The 18,444-nt window shown below is 41.9% G+C and overlaps 3 protein-coding genes across 6 annotated transcripts in view; all 3 read right to left on the bottom strand.

The window, feature by feature from the left end:
* Positions 1 to 12,576, bottom strand: part of LOC118394501 (phosphatidylinositol 3-kinase regulatory subunit gamma-like) — a 57,254-nt gene extending 44,678 nt beyond the window's left edge. For both annotated transcript variants that reach the window (XM_052463479.1, XM_035787726.2), the window contains exons 1-2: positions 12,335 to 12,576; positions 3,741 to 4,492 (exon numbers count right to left, since the gene is read on the bottom strand). In XM_052463479.1, the coding sequence (XP_052319439.1) occupies positions 3,741 to 4,059 (319 nt within the window). In that variant the 5' untranslated portion in view covers positions 4,060 to 4,492; positions 12,335 to 12,576. The remainder of the gene's footprint in view (positions 1 to 3,740; positions 4,493 to 12,334) is intronic.
* A 1,625-nt stretch (positions 12,577 to 14,201) lies between these two features.
* On the bottom strand, positions 14,202 to 17,498 carry LOC127907609 (microtubule-associated serine/threonine-protein kinase 3-like). Its single transcript, XM_052463478.1, has one exon. The coding sequence runs from the start codon at positions 17,359 to 17,361 to the stop codon at positions 17,116 to 17,118; it is 246 nt and encodes an 81-aa protein (XP_052319438.1). The 5' UTR covers positions 17,362 to 17,498; the 3' UTR covers positions 14,202 to 17,115.
* LOC118394500 (microtubule-associated serine/threonine-protein kinase 3-like) overlaps positions 14,202 to 18,444 on the bottom strand; it is a 61,026-nt gene continuing 56,783 nt past the window's right edge. For 2 of the 3 annotated variants that reach the window (XM_035787725.2, XM_052463477.1), the window contains one exon: positions 14,202 to 17,923. In XM_035787725.2, the coding sequence (XP_035643618.2) occupies positions 17,496 to 17,923 (428 nt within the window). In that variant the 3' untranslated portion in view covers positions 14,202 to 17,495. The remainder of the gene's footprint in view (positions 17,924 to 18,444) is intronic. The other variant, XR_008065138.1, reaches the window with a different exon arrangement.

Below are 18,444 nucleotides of genomic sequence, written 5' to 3'. Positions count from 1 at the left end.
GTTTAGCAATACATGTGTAATAGGTATGTAAAAAGATTGGAGCACATCTAATGTGTAGCACTCACTAATGAACTCTTAGACACAACCTTGTACAACACGATTGAATGCAACTCACCCCTATCCTTTGCAGGAGAGTTGAATGGAGGGTCAAGGTAATAATATACGAGACGTTGAAGAAAACCTGACCAAGAGTCAGGTCAGTAACTGGATTAGGTTCAAATTAGAAATTGCTTAGTTGCATTTGGATTGAGAGAGGTTTATGACAGCTCTTTAGTCTTTACGGAAGATTAGAAGGGTCAGTTTGCGGTCGGAGCAAACCGTGAAAGCCTTGGACAAAACAATAAGCCAAGAGCAGCTCAATTAAGACACATTATTAGTAGTCAATATACTAAAACTTTCCAGCAAATATGGACTTCGCATTCAAGGATTTATGTTTTCTTCAAACACAACTCCGCTGGAGCTTGTTTTTCATAACATTCTTTACAATGTCATGACTATATTGAGAGGAATGCACAACTCTCCTCAACATTGAATGGCAACTTCATTGGTGTATTAATAAACATCTCCATTTAAAAACTTTTTTTTTAATGGAAGTAGTAAACAAAATTATAATGCTGGTAACATTTCTCTCCCGAGACAATCAATCAACAGAATATAAATATCTAAAGTGAAATACACTGAGTATACCAAACATTAAGAACACCTGCTCTTTCCATGACAGACTGACAAGGTGATTCCAGTCCATGACAGACTGACAAGATGATTCCAGTCCATGACAGACAGACCAGGTGATTCCAGTCCATGACAGACTGACCAGGTGATTCCAGTCCATGACAGACTGACCAGGTGATTCCAGTCCATGACAGACTGACCAGGTGATTCCAGTCCATGACAGACTGACCAGGTGATTCCAGTCCATGACAGACTGACAAGGTGATTCCAGTCCATGACAGACTGACAAGGTGATTCCAGTCCATGACAGACTGACAAGGTGATTCCAGTCCATGACAGACTGACAAGGTGATTCCAGTCCATGACAGACTGACAAGGTGATTCCAGTCCATGACAGACTGACCAGGTGATTCCAGTCCATGACAGACTGACAAGGTGATTCCAGTCCATGACAGACTGACAAGGTGATTCCAGTCCATGACAGACTGACAAGGTGATTCCAGTCCATGACAGACTGACAAGGTGATTCCAGTCCATGACAGACTGACAAGGTGATTCCAGTCCATGACAGACAGACCAGGTGATTCCAGTCCATGACAGACTGACCAGGTGATTCCAGTCCATGACAGACTGACCAGGTGATTCCAGTCCATGACAGACAGACCAGGTGATTCCAGTCCATGACAGACTGACCAGGTGATTCCAATCCATGACAGACTGACCAGGTGATTCCAGTCCATGACAGACTGACCAGGTGATTCCAGTCCATGACAGACAGACAAGGTGATTCCAGTCCATGACAGACTGACAAGGTGATTCCAGTCCATGACAGACTGACCAGGTGATTCCAGTCCATGACAGACTGACCAGGTGATTCCAGTCCATGACAGATGACAGATTCCAGTCCTGACAGACTGACAAGTGATTCCAGTCCATGACAGACTGACCAGGTGATTCCAGTTCATGACAGACTGACCAGGTGATTCCAGTCCATGACAGACTGACCAGGTGATTCCAGTCCATGACAGACTGACAAGGTGATTCCAGTCCATGACAGACTGACCAGGTGATTCCAGTCCATGACAGACTGACAAGGTGATTCCAGTCCATGACAGACTGACAAGGTGATTCCAGTCCATGACAGACTGACAAGGTGATTCCAGTCCATGACAGACTGACCAGGTGATTCCAGTCCATGACAGACAGACCAGGTGATTCCAGTCCATGACAGACTGACCAGGTGATTCCAGTCCATGACAGACTGACCAGGTGATTCCAGTCCATGACAGACTGACAAGGTGATTCCAGTCCATGACAGACTGACAAGGTGATTCCAGTCCATGACAGACTGACAAGGTGATTCCAGTCCATGACAGACTGACCAGGTGATTCCAGTCCATGACAGACAGACCAGGTGATTCCAGTCCATGACAGACTGACCAGGTGATTCCAGTCCATGACAGACAGACCAGGTGATTCCAGTCCATGACAGACTGACAAGGTGATTCCAGTCCATGACAGACTGACCAGGTGATTCCAATCCATGACAGACTGACCAGGTGATTCCAGTCCATGACAGACTGACCAGGTGATTCCAGTCCATGACAGACTGACCAGGTGATTCCAGTCCATGACAGACTGACAAGGTGATTCCAGTCCATGACAGACTGACCAGGTGATTCCAGTCCATGACAGACTGACCAGGTGATTCCAGTCCATGACAGACTGACCAGGTGATTCCAGTCCATGACAGACAGACAAGGTGATTCCAGTCCATGACAGACTGACCAGGTGATTCCAGTCCATGACAGACTGACCAGGTGATTCCAGTCCATGACAGACTGACCAGGTGATTCCAGTCCATGACAGACTGACAAGGTGATTCCAGTCCATGACAGACTGACCAGGTGATTCCAGTCCATGACAGACTGACCAGGTGATTCCAGTCCATGACAGACTGACCAGGTGATTCCAGTCCATGACAGACTGACCAGGTGATTCCAGTCCATGACAGACTGACCAGGTGATTCCAGTCCATGACAGACTGACCAGGTGATTCCAGTCCATGACAGACAGACCAGGTGATTCCAGTCCATGACAGACTGACAAGGTGATTCCAGTCCATGACAGACTGACCAGGTGATTCCAATCCATGACAGACTGACCAGGTGATTCCAGTCCATGACAGACTGACCAGGTGATTCCAGTCCATGAGACAGACCAGGTGATTCCAGTCCATGACAGACTGACCAGGTGATTCCAGTCCATGACAGACAGACCAGGTGATTCCAGTCCATGACAGACTGACAAGGTGATTCCAGTCCATGACAGACTGACCAGGTGATTCCAGTCCATGACAGACTGACCAGGTGATTCCAGTCCATGACAGACAGACCAGGTGATTCCAGTCCATGACAGACTGACAAGGTGATTCCAGTCCATGACAGACTGACCAGGTGATTCCAGTTCATGACAGACTGACCAGGTGATTCCAGTCCATGACAGACTGACCAGGTGATTCCAGTCCATGACAGACTGACCAGGTGATTCCAGTCCATGACAGACTGACAAGGTGATTCCAGTCCATGACAGACTGACAAGGTGATTCCAGTCCATGACAGACTGACCAGGTGATTCCAGTCCATGACAGACTGACCAGGTGATTCCAGTCCATGACAGACTGACCATGTGATTCCAGGTGAAAGCTACATTACGATCCCTTAATGATGTCACTTATTAAATCCACTTCAATCAGTGTTAGTGAAGGGGAGGAGACAGGTTAAAGAAGGATTGAGACATGTATTGTGTATATGTGCCATTCAGAGGGTAAACTTGCAAAATAAAATATGTAAGTGCCTTTGAATGGGATATTGTAGAAAGTGCAATGTAGTAAGTGCAATGCTCTTGGGTTTTTCACGCTCAACTGTTTCCCTTTTGTTTCAAGAATGGTCCACCACCCAAAGGACATCCAGCCAACTTGACACAACTTTGGGAAGCATTGGAGTCAACATGGGCCAGCACTCAATATTAGGAAGGTGATCCTAATGTTGGATATACTCAGGACTTACCTTGCTGTGACAGCTCAGGCCCTGGGGCTGCTGGGAGGATTCTTTGGGAGCGAGGCTGACTGGATGGCGGTGACATCCTCACGTGACCCACAAACTGAACGTATGTCCCCGGGAAGTCCCCCCTCTGTTTGGTCCGCTCGTTGAAGCCCAGCAGCCAGCCTAGGAGCTCGGGACGCTCCTCGTCCCCCTCCTTGAAGTTCAGGGAGAGTAGGGAGGCCTTGCTGACGGTCAGAATGTCCCCGGGCTGCAGATCAACATCTTCCTCCAAGTCCTTGGTGTACACGTAGAGGGCACGGTACTGAAAACCCTCGACCGCCATTTTGGGAAACCGAGAAAAGCTGCCGAAGACGCTGAGAGAATGCGAATGTCGGCCCGATGCTACGGCAACCCAGAAATGTACAGGCAGTAGTGGGTGATGAGTAGTGGCTGTTAAGAACTATTAACCGAAGCTAAGAAGCATTGCTAAAATGGCAGAGTCAATGGAGGAAGGTAGGTAGGGTGCTGCTGCCTCAGAGCAGGCCGGTGTTGGCGCTGTGGAGCACTTTCCTCAGCTTGATACCCCGGTTTAACCAAATGATGGAACAGAGGGACAGGGTTGGCAACATGCTCCTTCAAGTGACAAAAACTAGCTGGACAGGCTCTAAACCTAACGAACCGAGGCAGTCTACCCGTGTTGTCTGTGGGGGGGCAGAGTAGGACACGATAATAGTCCTTGATTCTTTCAGGCTCCTCCTGATCTGGACGGTGACAACCTACAGAACACAGAGGGAAGAAAGGAGAAAAACAAGTGGGTTTAAGGGTTAAATAAATAGACACGGTAAAAATAATAATTTAGAATATACACTACCATGCAAAAGTTTGGGGTAACTTAGATAAATGTTCTTCTTTTTCAAAGAAAATCAAATTTATTCCCCATGAAATTGATCAGAAATATAGTGTAGACATTTTTAATGTTGTAAATGACTATTGTAGCTGGAAACAGCAGATTTATGGAATATCTACATAGGCGTACAGAGGCCCATTATCAGCAACCATCACTCCTGTGTTCCAATGGCACGTTGTGAGCTAATCCAAGTTTATAATTTGAAAAGGCTAAATGAGCATTAGAAAACATGTTTGCAATTATGTTAGCAAATCTGAAAACTGTGCTGATTTTCTTTTTTAAATCAATAAAACTGGCCAGCAGCCCCAGGGCCTGAGCTGTCACAGCAAGGTAAGACCTGAGTATATCCAACATGAGGAACACCTATCAGCATTTGTGGGTTTGATTACAGGCTCAAAATGGCCAGAAACAAAGAACTTCCTTCTGAAACTCATCAGTCTATTCTTGTTCTGAGAAATGAGGGCTGGAAACTGTTGTGCTGATTAAAAGAGGGCAGCATCACGGAGTCGCCTCTTCACTGTTGACGTTGAGACTGGTGTTTTGCTGGAACTATTTAATGAAGCTGCCAGTTGAGGACTTGTGAGGTGTCCGTTTCTCAAACTAGACACATTAATGTACTTGTTCTTTTGCTCAGATGTGCACCGGGGCCTCCCACTCTTTCTATTCTGGTTATAGCCAGTTTGCGCTGTTCTGTGAAGGGAGTAGTACACAGCTTTGTACTCAATCTTCAGTTTCTTGGCAATTTCTCGCATGGAATAGCCTTCATTACTCAGGACAAGAATAGACTGACGAGTTTCAGAAGAAATTCTTTGTTTCTGGTCATTTAGAGCCTGGAATCGAACCCACAAATGCTCCAGATACTAAAGTAGTCTAAAGGAGGCTCGTTTTATTGATTCTTTAAATCAGCACAAAGGTTTTCAACTGTGCTAACATAATTGCAAAAGGGTTTTCTAATGATAAATTAGCCTTTTAAAATGATAAACTTGGATTAGCTAACACAACGTGCCATTGGAACACAGGAGTAATGGTTGCTGATAATGCGCCTCTGTACGCCTATGTAGATATTCAATTTTTTTTAATGTGCCGTTTCCAGCTACAAGAGTCATTTACAGCATTAACAATGTCTACACTGTATTTCTGATCAATTTGATGTCATTTTAATGGACAATTAATTGAGCTTTTCTTTCAAAACAAAGGACATTTATAAGTATCCCCAAACTTTTGCACGGTAGTGTATATTTATTTACCACTCAACAGTTTGGACACACCTACTCATTCAAGGGTTTTTTCTTTATTTGTATTATTTTCTACATTGTAGAATAATAGTGAACACATCCGAATAATGAAATAACACATATGGAATCATGTAGTAACCAAAAAAAGTGTTTTATATATTTGACATTCTTCAAAGTAGCCACCCTTTGCCTTGATGACAGCTTTGCACACTCTTGACATTCTCTCAACCAGCTTCATAAGTCACCTGGAATGAATTTCAATTAACTGGTGTGTCTTGTTAAAAGTTCATTTGTGGACATTTATTTCCTTAATGCGTTTAAGCCAATCAGTTGTGTTGTGACACAGTAGGGGTGGTATACAGAAGATAGCCCTATTTGGTAAAATACCAAGTCCATATTATGGCAAGAACAGCTCAAATAAGCAAAGAGGAACAACAGTCCATCATTACTTTAAGAAATGAAGGTCAGACAATCTGGAAAATGTCAAGAACTTTTAAAGTTTCTTCAAGAGCAGTCACAAAAACCATCAAGCTCTATGAAGAAACTGGCTCTCATGAGGACCGCCAGGAAAGACCCAGAGTTACCTCTGCTGTAGAGGATAAGTTAGAGTTAACTGCACCTCAGATTGCAGCCCAAATAAATGCTTCAGAGTAACAGACACATCTCAACATCAACTGTTCAGAGGAGACTGTGTTAATCAGGCATTCAAGGTCGAAATGCTGCAAAGAAACCACTACTAAAGGACACCAATAAGAAAAAAAGACTTGCTTGGGCCAAGAATTACAAGCAATGAACATTAGACCGGTGGAAATCTGTCCTTTGGTCTTATGAGTAGGCTGTGAAAGGGCTATTTGACCAAGGAGAGTGATGGAGTGCTGCATCAGATGACCTGGCCTCCACAATCACCTGACCTCAACCCAATTGAGATGGTTTGGGATGAGTTGGGCCGCAGTGTGAAGGAAAAGCAGCTAATAAGTGCTCAGAATATGTGGGAACTCCTTCAAGACTGTTGGAAAATAATTCCTTATGAAGTTGTCATCAATGAAAAAGGTGGCTACTTTGAAGAACCTAAAATCTAAATAAATTTGGATTTGTTTAACACTTTTTTGGCTACTACATGATCTCATATGTGTTATTTCATAGTTTTGATATCTCCACTATTATTCTACAATGTAGAAAATAGTAAAAAATTAAGAAAAACCCTTGAATGAGTAGGTGTGTCCAAACTTTTGTCTGGTACTGTGTATGCATGTGTGTGTGAGATTATATATATACTATATAAGTAGTCGCCTACAATAATCGAAGCATCCCTGTGTCATGGCCACAAAGCATGAAAATGGCGAACTGTGGCAGTGCTATGCGTTTGTGCAATCTTGGTTGGGATGATGCTACTGCGTCATAATGTACCACAGACTCCCCAAGTCATACTGCATCACATTTTCAAATCTCTATTTTGATTAAAAGTCGCATATACTCTACTAGAGTTCTCAACCATTCCCTGATGCTCTGAATGGGATTATACAGATAAATACATGCAATAGCAATGTTTGAAACACAGAAAAATATGACCAGCCTCACAGTTCTAAAGCATCCGAATTAAAGAATGCGGTTTCATTAAGACCATTTTCTATCAAGGGAAATTGGGGTATTATGTCTCACGTAAGACTGTTCTGTTGCTCCAGAAATATTTTGTCAGGCTTCTCAAAAAGTAGCCTAATCATGTCTAAACCCTTCAATACAACAATATTGAAAGAAAGTCCTTTCGATGCAAAACGCTCCTTGCTCTTATAATCGAACATGATTCATTGCAGAAAAACATCTCTCCCATAAAATCATTCACATTCATACAAGCTTGCTATATAAATGTTAGTCAAAAAGGTCCTCAATGGCTATGTAGACTCATTACATCATTGTTTTTGAGATGTCACCTAGGCCTAATAAACTATTCAAGACCAGTTCAGTGACAAAATCATAATCTGACAGTTTTGAGAGGTTACTTCTCATTAATAGGACTGTCTCTTCTCAATCGATTTTGTCGCTTAAGTCAGAGCCACAGTAGGAGAATTGGAAAACATGAAGACTACTGTATGCACGGTCAAAGACATTACCTTTGTTTTTACTGTAGCTTCAGCAAGAGGAGTGAAGCGACCAAATAAAAAAGACACCAAGTTGACCATCAAAATGGCAACTGCGCCTCAGAGAGAGATTAGGCTTTCAAACTAGTGTTTGGTCCCACAAAGTAAGGCGAGATGAAGTCTCCTTTTCCCCCTCTGTGGGTGAAGTGATGACCAAAAGGAAATCAGAGATAGATATGTAATGGAGGGGTTGGGCTTGTGACTCAGGACATAAGAGCTTAGAAGCCCCCAGAGTTTTTTGGAGCATCTCTCGAAACGTCCAAATCACTACTCTTTGTGATGTCGCTTATGACATGCTCGTCCAATAGGTTTGTTTTTGACTGGATATGATAAGTTGCTGCTAAAATCTAAATAAGCCAAAATTCGAACTGTACACTTCTCAGTGGCGCATCTTCAAATCCGGGTATACGTGCACTCGAACCTCACACAACCCCCCCATTCAAAAAGCAAGCAAACATTCTCGTGATCATCTCTGAGTTCCAATATCACCGCTATAAAACGCTAAATAGTTATCATGATTACAGGCCGTACCATTGGGCAACACTACTCACCCCACTTCTGAGGAGAGAGGAACTGCACAGACTCACCAAGGCTCTCTGTCCGACATCCTCCGTGTCGAGAAAAGAGGTGCCAGGGTAGACACGTGGCACTGGCATACCCAACCACAGCCCGCAATCCTCACACCACCAAACACCCCCCACCCCTCTCTCCGCCTCCCCCCGCCCTCACCCGCCAAAAAAAGTCCATTCCACTTTGCCATTTTTTGTTTGTTTATATTCACAACCTTGCAGAAGAAAGCTGCAATCGTCCCGCACTCTTTGGTAGTCCCGATTCAGCATTTTTCCCCCCACAGCAATATAAATGCTGCAACTAATACGAGTTGAAAGGAGAATCATCTCTGTTACAGTCCTGCACATTGAAAAAAAGCCTCCATTTCAAGGCAGCAGCTTGCAGGCTTGTCGTCACTGGAGCCATCCTTTTTTCCTCACTTTTATTCAGTCAAGAAACGGCACACTTATCAGGAGAGCCCAAACGGCTGAGGGAGACCACAAAACAATTATTCATGAATAAAAGGCAAGAAACTCACTGTTGCTAGAGAGAGGGAAACTAAGCCTGGCCTCTCATTGGCTGCTGTTTGGCCATGTGCTCCGGAGTCACCAGAGAAGCTTGGGCAAATCAAGGAAATGTTCTAATATTAGAAAATGTATCTAGGCAGTGATCAAGCTCCTGACCCAAACAACTCCACCTTTTTTACATTGCACTTTGCATCCTCAAAGACTGACTCGGTTTTTTGAGGAGGACATTGAAATGTATGCAGTATGATAATAAAACAAATATATTTATGAAAAAACGGATTATACAGATACAATTAATGTCTGGTGCTGCAATATTAGGTAAGATATATTTTACAATTACTAGGAATGGACCATTAAAATTAACAGAACTGATTTACCAAAACATGGATGACAAATGTATTAAATTCAAAACAGAAGGTTCCTTTACAGCATCAGAGGCACCAGCCACTCAAACAGCGAGATCTTAATTTCTTGTCTTTTATTATTTTTTTGACATTTTTGCCACACCGTTAGGAACTAGTGACAAGCATTTTGCCACACTGTTAGGAGCTAATGACAAGCATTTTGCCACACTGCTAGGAGCTAATGACAAGCATTTTGCCACAGAGTTAGGAGCTAATGACAAGCATTTTGCCACACCATTAGGAGCTAATGACAAGCATTTTGCCACACCGTTAGGAGCTAATGACAAGCATTTTGCCACACTGTTAGGAGCTAATGACAAGCATTTTGCCACAGTTAGGAGCTAATGACAAGCATTTTGCCACACCGCTAGGAACTAGTGACAAGCATTTTGCCACAGAGTTAGGAGCTAATGACAAGCATTTTGCCACACCGCTAGGAACTAGTGACAAGCATTTTGCCACAGAGTTAGGAGCTAATGACAAGCATTTTGCCACACCGTTAGGAGCTAGTGACAAGCATTTTGCCACACCGCTAGGAGCTAATGACAAGCATTTTGCCACACCGCTAGGAGCTAATGACAAGCATTTTGCCACACCGCTAGGAGCTAATGACAAGCATTTTGCCACACCGCTAGGAGCTAATGACAAGCATTTTGCCACACCGCTAGGAGCTAATGACAAGCATTTTGCCACACCGCTAGGAACTAGTGACAAGCATTTTGCCACACCGCTAGGAACTAGTGACAAGCATTTTGCCACAGAGTTAGGAGCTAATGACAAGCATTTTGCCACACAGTTAGGAGCTAATATGACAAGCATTTTGCCACACAGTTAGGAGCTAATATGACAAGCATTTTGATTCACCGTTAGGAGCCAATGACAAGCATTTTGCCACACTGTTAGGAGCTAGTGACAAACATTTTGCCACACAGTTAGGAGCCAATGACAAGCATTTTGCCACACTGTTAGGAGCTAGTGACAAGCATTTTGCCACACTGTTAGGAGCTAGTGACAAGCATTTTGCCACACTGTTAGGAGCTAATATGACAAGCATTTTGCCACACCGTTAGGAGCCAATGACAAGCATTTTGCCACACTGTTAGGAGCTAGTGACAAGCATTTTGCCACACCGTTAGGAGCTAATATGACAAGCATTTTTCTGCACCCGCTATAACATCTGCTTAACTGTGTACGCAACCAATAAACATAGATTTTTCTTCATTTTAAATCAAGATTAATATAACTAGAAACTCAAATACACCATTTGCATTCTTTGCGGGGTCACCAGTCATACAAATAGTGTTAATTTCTATGAGGTTGTATCAACAGGAATAAGCTGCAGGGTTGTTAAGAGTATCTGCAAGCCAAGATATTTTGGTATATAATCATTGCAACTTTCGAACAATTTTGCAATACCTTTTTGTCCTAAGTAAGTAAAGTAGTGAAACATAATTCCACCATGAAGTGGTCCTGAACTTCTCAAATATGGGTTGCTTTGTTTGGCTGAAGCTGGAGCAGGCTAGCTTTTAACGTCGATACAGCAAAATCTCTGTAAAACACTTGCTACAGATATTGTAAATGTGACACATTGTGTTAATACGCCCAACGTGTTTTACTGTAACCACGATATAGCCTAGCGGAAATTACACAGGCCCACTTAACATTTTTACAAATAGTTCATATTTTATGAAATAAAGAAATATAAATATACATGAGCAATTCCAAGGTAATGGAGTGACACTGAGACTCACATTTTTCACATTAAAAAGTATGTCAAACAAAAAAACAATACATTTTCAGCAAAATTGTTAAAAGCTAATGATGAAAAGTTAAACTGAATAAAATTGGCATGCCATACCACCTCTCAACACACCTCAAGTTGTTCCTATGTTACGAAATAGTGATACGATAAACGTTCGAGGATGTCCTAACTCGAAGTCTATTCAACATTCGTGTTCATATGTAGGCTAGTTGTTTCTCTTATATTTCTAAGTTGGGGGGGAATACAGTGTAATAGTTATTCATCGCTAGCCTTTACATAAGCCTACATAACCCTACAAACCATACATTGCCCTAACCCTAAGTACAATGCACAAAGAAGCTAACGAGTTAATACAACAAACAAACAAAAACTACATTACACTGAATTTACATCAATTATTACACAGCAATAGCGACTGAACAGACACGTGAACAGGCATTGTTACCACAGACATTGGTGAAGTTTTGGAATCAATCCAAGACAAATCTGGAGATATAACTTTGGCAGTGTCCTAAACCAATGCACATGTGCAGAATACGCTTAACTGTTAAACAACAAAGCGCACTAACTGTGTAATAACAATATTAGAATGGTCCAAAATATAGATAGGGGTGCTGTCAACTACAGCTAAGTTGCCCATGTTGCAACAATGTAGCAAGTAAAACTCGCACATGAATTTGCAGATGACGTGTTCGAGAAATTCGCAACCTTTGCCATTATTTTGTCTGTTAAGCACAATGTTGCTACATTGAGTAAAAATGTAGCCAACAAAATAGTGTAACATTCACGTGCCGTTTGGGAACTCTGGAAAATATGGTTACAGTAGCTAGCTAGCTCGACTTGGTAGATTTTTAGATGTCAATAGAGAGGCGCACGTTAGTACTGCAAGTGGCAGACATTATGCAACTAACTAGGTATTATTTTAACATTTAGCGTAGTTTAAAGAAAACGACTTGTTGCAGTGTCCTCGACAAGTTTATAGACCTGTGCAAGTTCGTACTGCCTTGTGTGCGTAGGGCACCTAGTTGAAGATCTTCCACCATTTTCCCGTTCAGAGGCTATAGCACTGGAAATGTGCACCAACTTAGGAAAAACTCACCCGCAGACGCAGATACTTCTTCCAAATATCTCGCTGTGGCGGCACTTTAACACGTCGAAATGCAGACAGCGAGTTTCCTTATCTTTCACCTGTTCTTTCCCTCAATACTTTAAAGTCGTCCACCTCCTTTGATTACTTCTAGTCCGGTTTCTTTCTTTCTCCCTTTCTTTCTTTTGCTGCACATGACTCTCAGCTCCCTACACAGCCATTTTCCAGCACAGCACCGCGCAGAAAAGGAGAGTGCGTGGGAACTAATATGAACAGCACGGGAAAAAACGAACCCAGTCGGAAAAGCACGAATCATTGCAGGACAGGAAGCATATGGCCATTTCCATGTAAAGGACCCATGAGCACCAACCTGTGAAGTTTATAGGATCATGTCAAATTGGGTGTCAAATGAAAGCTAAGAGTCCTTTTATTTTTTAAATTAAGGCATATATCCATTTATCAACGATTTTTCATTAAAAAAAATAAGAATAAGAGAAGGCTTAGATTTTTGGTCAGTTGGAAAAGAGTTCTTAGAAAGCATATATTTCTAATTTCCGTCCCTCATAAGGAGGGAGGATAATGAGTAGGATAACAAGTAGTCAGTGTTTTTACTGATATCTATTTTGTTTATTAATTATTAAGTGATTGAATCCAAATCGTTAATGGAATGTCAGTCAAATCTGTAACAGAATTTCTGGTATTGATTTGGCTATAATGGGAAATCGTAGTAGGCACAGACCACAAGTTTGGACAGTACAGTAAAGCAAAGTATATAGTTCACTACAGTAGAGTACACTAGAGTTAAGTACAGTATAATGTATTGTACTGTAATGTTTTGAAATATACTATACTCTTACTGTATCCTACTCTACTGTACTGTACTCTTCTGAGCTCTACTGTGCTGTACTTTGATGTCCAAACTTGTGAAATATAGATGTCTATGATTGGTTCAGATTTGGTCCGGACCAACCAAATGTCTTGTTTGAGGGCAGAGCTCATTAAAATAATAGCCCGTGTTTAGAATAATACCAAAATATGCAAATTAGGATATTGCATATTTATACCTTTGTGTACCTATTTAAGATATATCACAATGTAGAGAATGACATTCATATCCATGCATTTCTGTGCAATACAGATCAGGGACCCATGATGAAATTCCGTTACTGGGTATAGATCCACTTCACTTACTGTTGTTCAATAACCAAAATAGATTTCTTCAAAGTCAATGTGTCATGTCATAGCTGACACCCCATTCTTTCTGTAATCGTTAAATCTTATATCGGAGCATATATTTAACAATTTTGGTCAACCGTGGACACAAAAAACAGTGGGCGATTTTGCCTAAATTCTGTTACCAAACTTTACATCTGCACAGTTCTTCCAGTAAATGTTTTTGTAAAATGTTTTGTGTAAATTGTTAAAAGTAGTCCTTGTGCATAGCTGTATGGTTTGTTAAACTTATTTTTGCTCCCGAGTGGCACAGCGGTCTAAGGCACTGCATCTCAGTGCTAGAGGAATCACTACAGGCCCTGGTTTGTTTCTGGGCTGTATCACACCTGGCCATGGTCAGGAGTCTCATAGGGGCTGCGCACAATTGTCCCAGCGTCGTCCGGTTTAGGGGAAGGTTCGGCCAGGGTAGGCCATTATTGTAAATAAGAATTTGTTCTTAACGGACTTGCCTAGTTAAATAAAGGATACATAAAATAATGTAGCTGGCCTTCTGATTTGAAGACTTAATTGTTACAGACTATATATACGTTTTGAATAGAGAAATATGCATTTGATCACAAGAAGCCTCTATAGTTGTTAGTGTTGTGAATGTGCTTCTCCAAAATGTTGTAAGATGTAAGTCCCAAAAAGAACTGTACACTTCATATTATTCTTCTGCCATTCATTTATTTCAAACAGTTAGACAATTGAGAGAAAATTAATTTCACACCAACTTTCACCAGAAACCAGTTTGGGAAATATACAATGAAGTTTGAGGGCCACCAAGGTAAGACAAAACAAACATTAATTATGTTTATGGATTACAATTGACCATTACAGATATCCCATTTATCATACATCAGGAAAAAATATGAGAAGGTAGTTGTAATCAGTTGGTTATATTCTGCGTGCACCTCAGGCTTTCACCCTGTTTTATTATTGAAGTTGAATCAAAGACCACTAAATGAATATATTTCAATTATGTAAAACGACACACTAATTTGGGCTAATTTTGCATTCAGAACCAGTGTCTTTTTTTCTTGCGTTACATTAAACAGTGTAAAAGTGCAGAATGGGTCATATATTTGCAATCAAAGAATCAGAAATTCTCTAGCAAGCAAGACCATGAAAACATCGGACTAATATAACGACTAGTTATCCAGTTCAGTGAAAAATGTCTAGCATGAGGACACAGTATAATCTCCAATAAAGGGACCACATTTTGACAACATCAAGATCTGGGAAATCCATTTTGAATTGAATGCCCTATTTTATTATACCCTCACAAAAATCACACTTATTTATTTCAAGTACTAATAAAGTATATCAATTTTAAAAAGTAGATACGTTTTAGATTTCTGACCTTCTGTTATCCTGTCTCGTTCCAGTTGTTCAAGTATTAGTTGGTGACAAATTATTATTTGTGTTTTAACTTGGTCAATATTCCCATATCCCCAGACAACTGTGAAACACATGTTCCTAACATCATCTGACATACAGTAAGACAGTTCATCCTAATAGAACAGTTTATCTGATATAACCACAAGTGGAAGAATTTTGGTTGTTCATTCTAGTTGCAGAAGAAAACAATGACAGTATACAATGCTGACAGCCAAACCATTGCCTACATCTAATCTTCAAATCTCTCACCATTCTATCAAGTCTGTTGTTCTTGATTGCCAACTTCCGTTTAGGTTAGTTATGGTGTTCGTAAACAGCATAGGCGTATCAGCAATGAAACAAGACTGCTTCCATATCAAAATATACAAAACACAGTTTAATTTCTTTGTCCTTCAGTTGGAATCCTGCTGATCCCTGTCATTAGTTGTTCAGAATAATTTCAAGGGGGCCTCCCGAGTGGCGCAGCAGTCTAAGGCACTGCATCACAGTGCTTGAGGTGTCACTACAGACCCGGGTTTGATCCCAGGCTGTGTTACAACCGGCCGTGAGACAAGATCGAAATTGGGGAGGAAAAAGGGGTACATTTTTTAAAAATAATTTAAAGAGCCAATCAGCAGTTGAAACAATAACAAAGCCTACTCTTCTCCACACCACTGTTTTAGTAAAACACTGAGGAATGGGCTGGAGAAATGCAACCACTAAAATTCATGATATCAAAAAATATATATATTGTTTTAACCATGTTTTGAGGCTTTACAGGGTTTGTTTACATTTACTTTGTTTACAACCACTGGAGAAAAACAAGTTTATATTTTGGGTTCTGATGGGGAACGACAGTTGAACGAAGCTCATGAGGCTTTCATAAATTATAATCATCAAGAATCAATGGGTACATATAATTAAAAAATGGATAGAGCAACTGCAGATTGCCCCATTTAACAGTGAAGATGAAAAAGTTCACATACAGTACACATCTGACATTAAACAGCACAGGGAGCCAGTTCCTACATACACTGCACAATTCTTAAAATGCAAAAGGAAAACAAGAGTTCTGAAAAAGGATGAGAACAGTGTTAAGGGAAAACGCCTAACCTGTGCAAATACACTCAACCGCTAGATTACATTGTAGGGTAGCTTGCTTCAACAAGCAGGTCAGTATGGTATCGCAGGATCACAAACAATCTAGTATCAAAAAGGTAGCAATGACAGAACGAAGCGTCCTTTATTTTGTGTCCCGTCAATCATTTTGTGATTTAAACCAATGGAAGAAATCGGTGGAGTTTATCCATTTGATGACATCACTGGAATGATTGACAGGGCTTGGCAGCAGGGCTCAATCCTGAAGCTTCCTATGTACAGTACCTCTTATTTAGAAGGGTTCTTATGAGAAATCCATGCTTTGGCACGGGGGCACTATTTCACTATCCCTGTGACCATGAATCATTACTACCACATTATTGTTCTAGTGTGTTAAAGACAGCACTGAATTAAAGGGCTTGGACACACTAAGTACATAAACATTCAACGTATGTTTGAAAGGCCTATGTTGATCAGACAAAATCAGCAGCCATATTTCATGTCATGAAACACGTTTGGAATACTAATAGAATGTTAAACAATTTAACAGATATTGGAGAAAACATTTTATTCATCGGCTGGCTGCATCTATAAGCCACATCCAAATCTTTGTTCTTAATTTAGTTAATTAACTTGGAGATTCCTCGTGTCTCTATCCATTCACATAACAGAATGGGCACATCAAATTTGTGACATTGTCACAAATAAGGGCCAATAAATGAAGTTATATTTAGCCCGAAACAAATAAAATGAACATAAAAAGTAATAAATAGGTTATTTCATTTAAAAAATGATGTATTTACAAAGTACAAAAATGTTACAGGTGCTACAGTGAACCTAAAACCAAAGGTGGGAGGGATTAAACCAATTTTGTCTCAACAGTTTCGAGTGTGGTAAGATGCATACTGTAACTCCACCGTGTGAACTCTTCTTTTTGTTGTACTCTCCCTCCAGTTGCCTCAATTGGCTCAGGCTTGAGTATACTCTCACGGATAAACATGCAAGCCCTTCATATACGGTACAGTAGCCGGTCAGAGAGTATGTAACCTTAGTCTAGGGTGTGACTCTACCTAGACCTTTCACCTTATTGGAGCAACGCTAGGCTAATACCCCTCCTTCTCCTTTGGCTTGGATTTCTGCGCTGCTGTACCCTGTGCTCCTCGCCCTGCCACCTCCAGACTCCAGTCGGACTGAGCCGAGTTGATCCACGACGCCTTGAAACGCGGCTGCCTGATGGGGAGCGCAGGGCTTTGGGCCTCCTTTTCCTCCGGGTCGTCAAAGCTCACCTCCTGCACCGCCTCCTGCTTCTTAAAGGAGTCCCTCCTCTCAGACAGGGCCAGTTTCCTCATCACCACCACTTCATTGGAGCGGTGGTCGCTGCTGGCCGACTCCCTGTGGCTTCTCTGACCGCCCAGATAAAGTCCCTGGCGGCCATGTTGTTCTCCCACACAGACAAACCCTGTGGCGGTATCCTCCAGGTCCTCTAGCCCCTCCCCTCCGACAGGGGCATCTCCATGGTGTGTCGGCGGGTGGCGTAGGCCTTCTTGTCGCCGTGGTACACCCCTGAGAGCTTCTCAGCCGACTGCACCCTCTTGAGGAGGGGCGAGCGGGGCGGCTCGGCGCTGCGGGGGCGCACAGAATGGCGGGCGATGGTGGGAGGGGACAGGGTCTTGCCGTGGAAGCCGTAGAGGCCCTTTGAAAGGCTGGGGAGGGAGGACGGAGAGCACTGGGGGGAGAGGGGCTGTGGAGGGGGGATACAGGCCAGCGGGGAGGGGGGGATGCTGCTGGTAGACTTGCAGCGACCTGCCTTGGTGTAGCGGCCCAGGACGTGGAGGGAGCTGGGACGGGCCTGGGGGACGGGGGAGTTGGGAGAGCTGGAGCAGGGAGATGAGCTCTGGGGGGAGTTGGAGTCTGAGAGAGAACAGAAGAACATGATGTCGATAAGCCTTTGCTTTGTAATTGCAGAAATCAAACAAACATTCTCACTTTAGTGCTGATAACGGTTTGATAATAGCTAGAATTAACGTTATCCTAAACTTTTTCTGGATGACATGCAGTACAGAAATGCTAGTTTAATGGAGAAAAAAAAGTGATTTTTCTTTCAAAACAAGGACATTTCTAAGTGACCCCAAACTTTTGCATGGTAGTGTATATATAGTACCAGTCAAAAGTTTGGACACACCTACTCATTCAAGGGTTTTTCTTTATTTAAAAAAAAAAACTATTTTCTACATTGTAGAATGATAGTGAAGACATTAAACTATGAAATAACATATATGGAATCATATAGTAACCAAATCTAAATATATTTTATACGTGATATTTTTCAAAGTAGCAAGCCTTTGCCTTTGACAGCTTAGGACACTCTTGGCATTCTCTCAACCAGTGTCATCTGGAATGCTTTTCCAACAGTCTTGAAGGAGTTCCCACAT

The sequence above is a fragment of the Oncorhynchus keta genome, chromosome 15, assembly GCF_023373465.1.
Source record: "Oncorhynchus keta strain PuntledgeMale-10-30-2019 chromosome 15, Oket_V2, whole genome shotgun sequence".
Taxonomy (NCBI): domain Eukaryota; kingdom Metazoa; phylum Chordata; class Actinopteri; order Salmoniformes; family Salmonidae; genus Oncorhynchus; species Oncorhynchus keta.
This window is presented reverse-complemented; position numbering and strand designations above follow the sequence as displayed.

Coding starts and splice junctions, on each gene's coding strand:
- LOC127907609 (XM_052463478.1), bottom strand. CDS start 17,361: ATGAGGAAACTGGCCCTGTCTGAGAGGAGGGACTCCTTTAAGAAGCAG.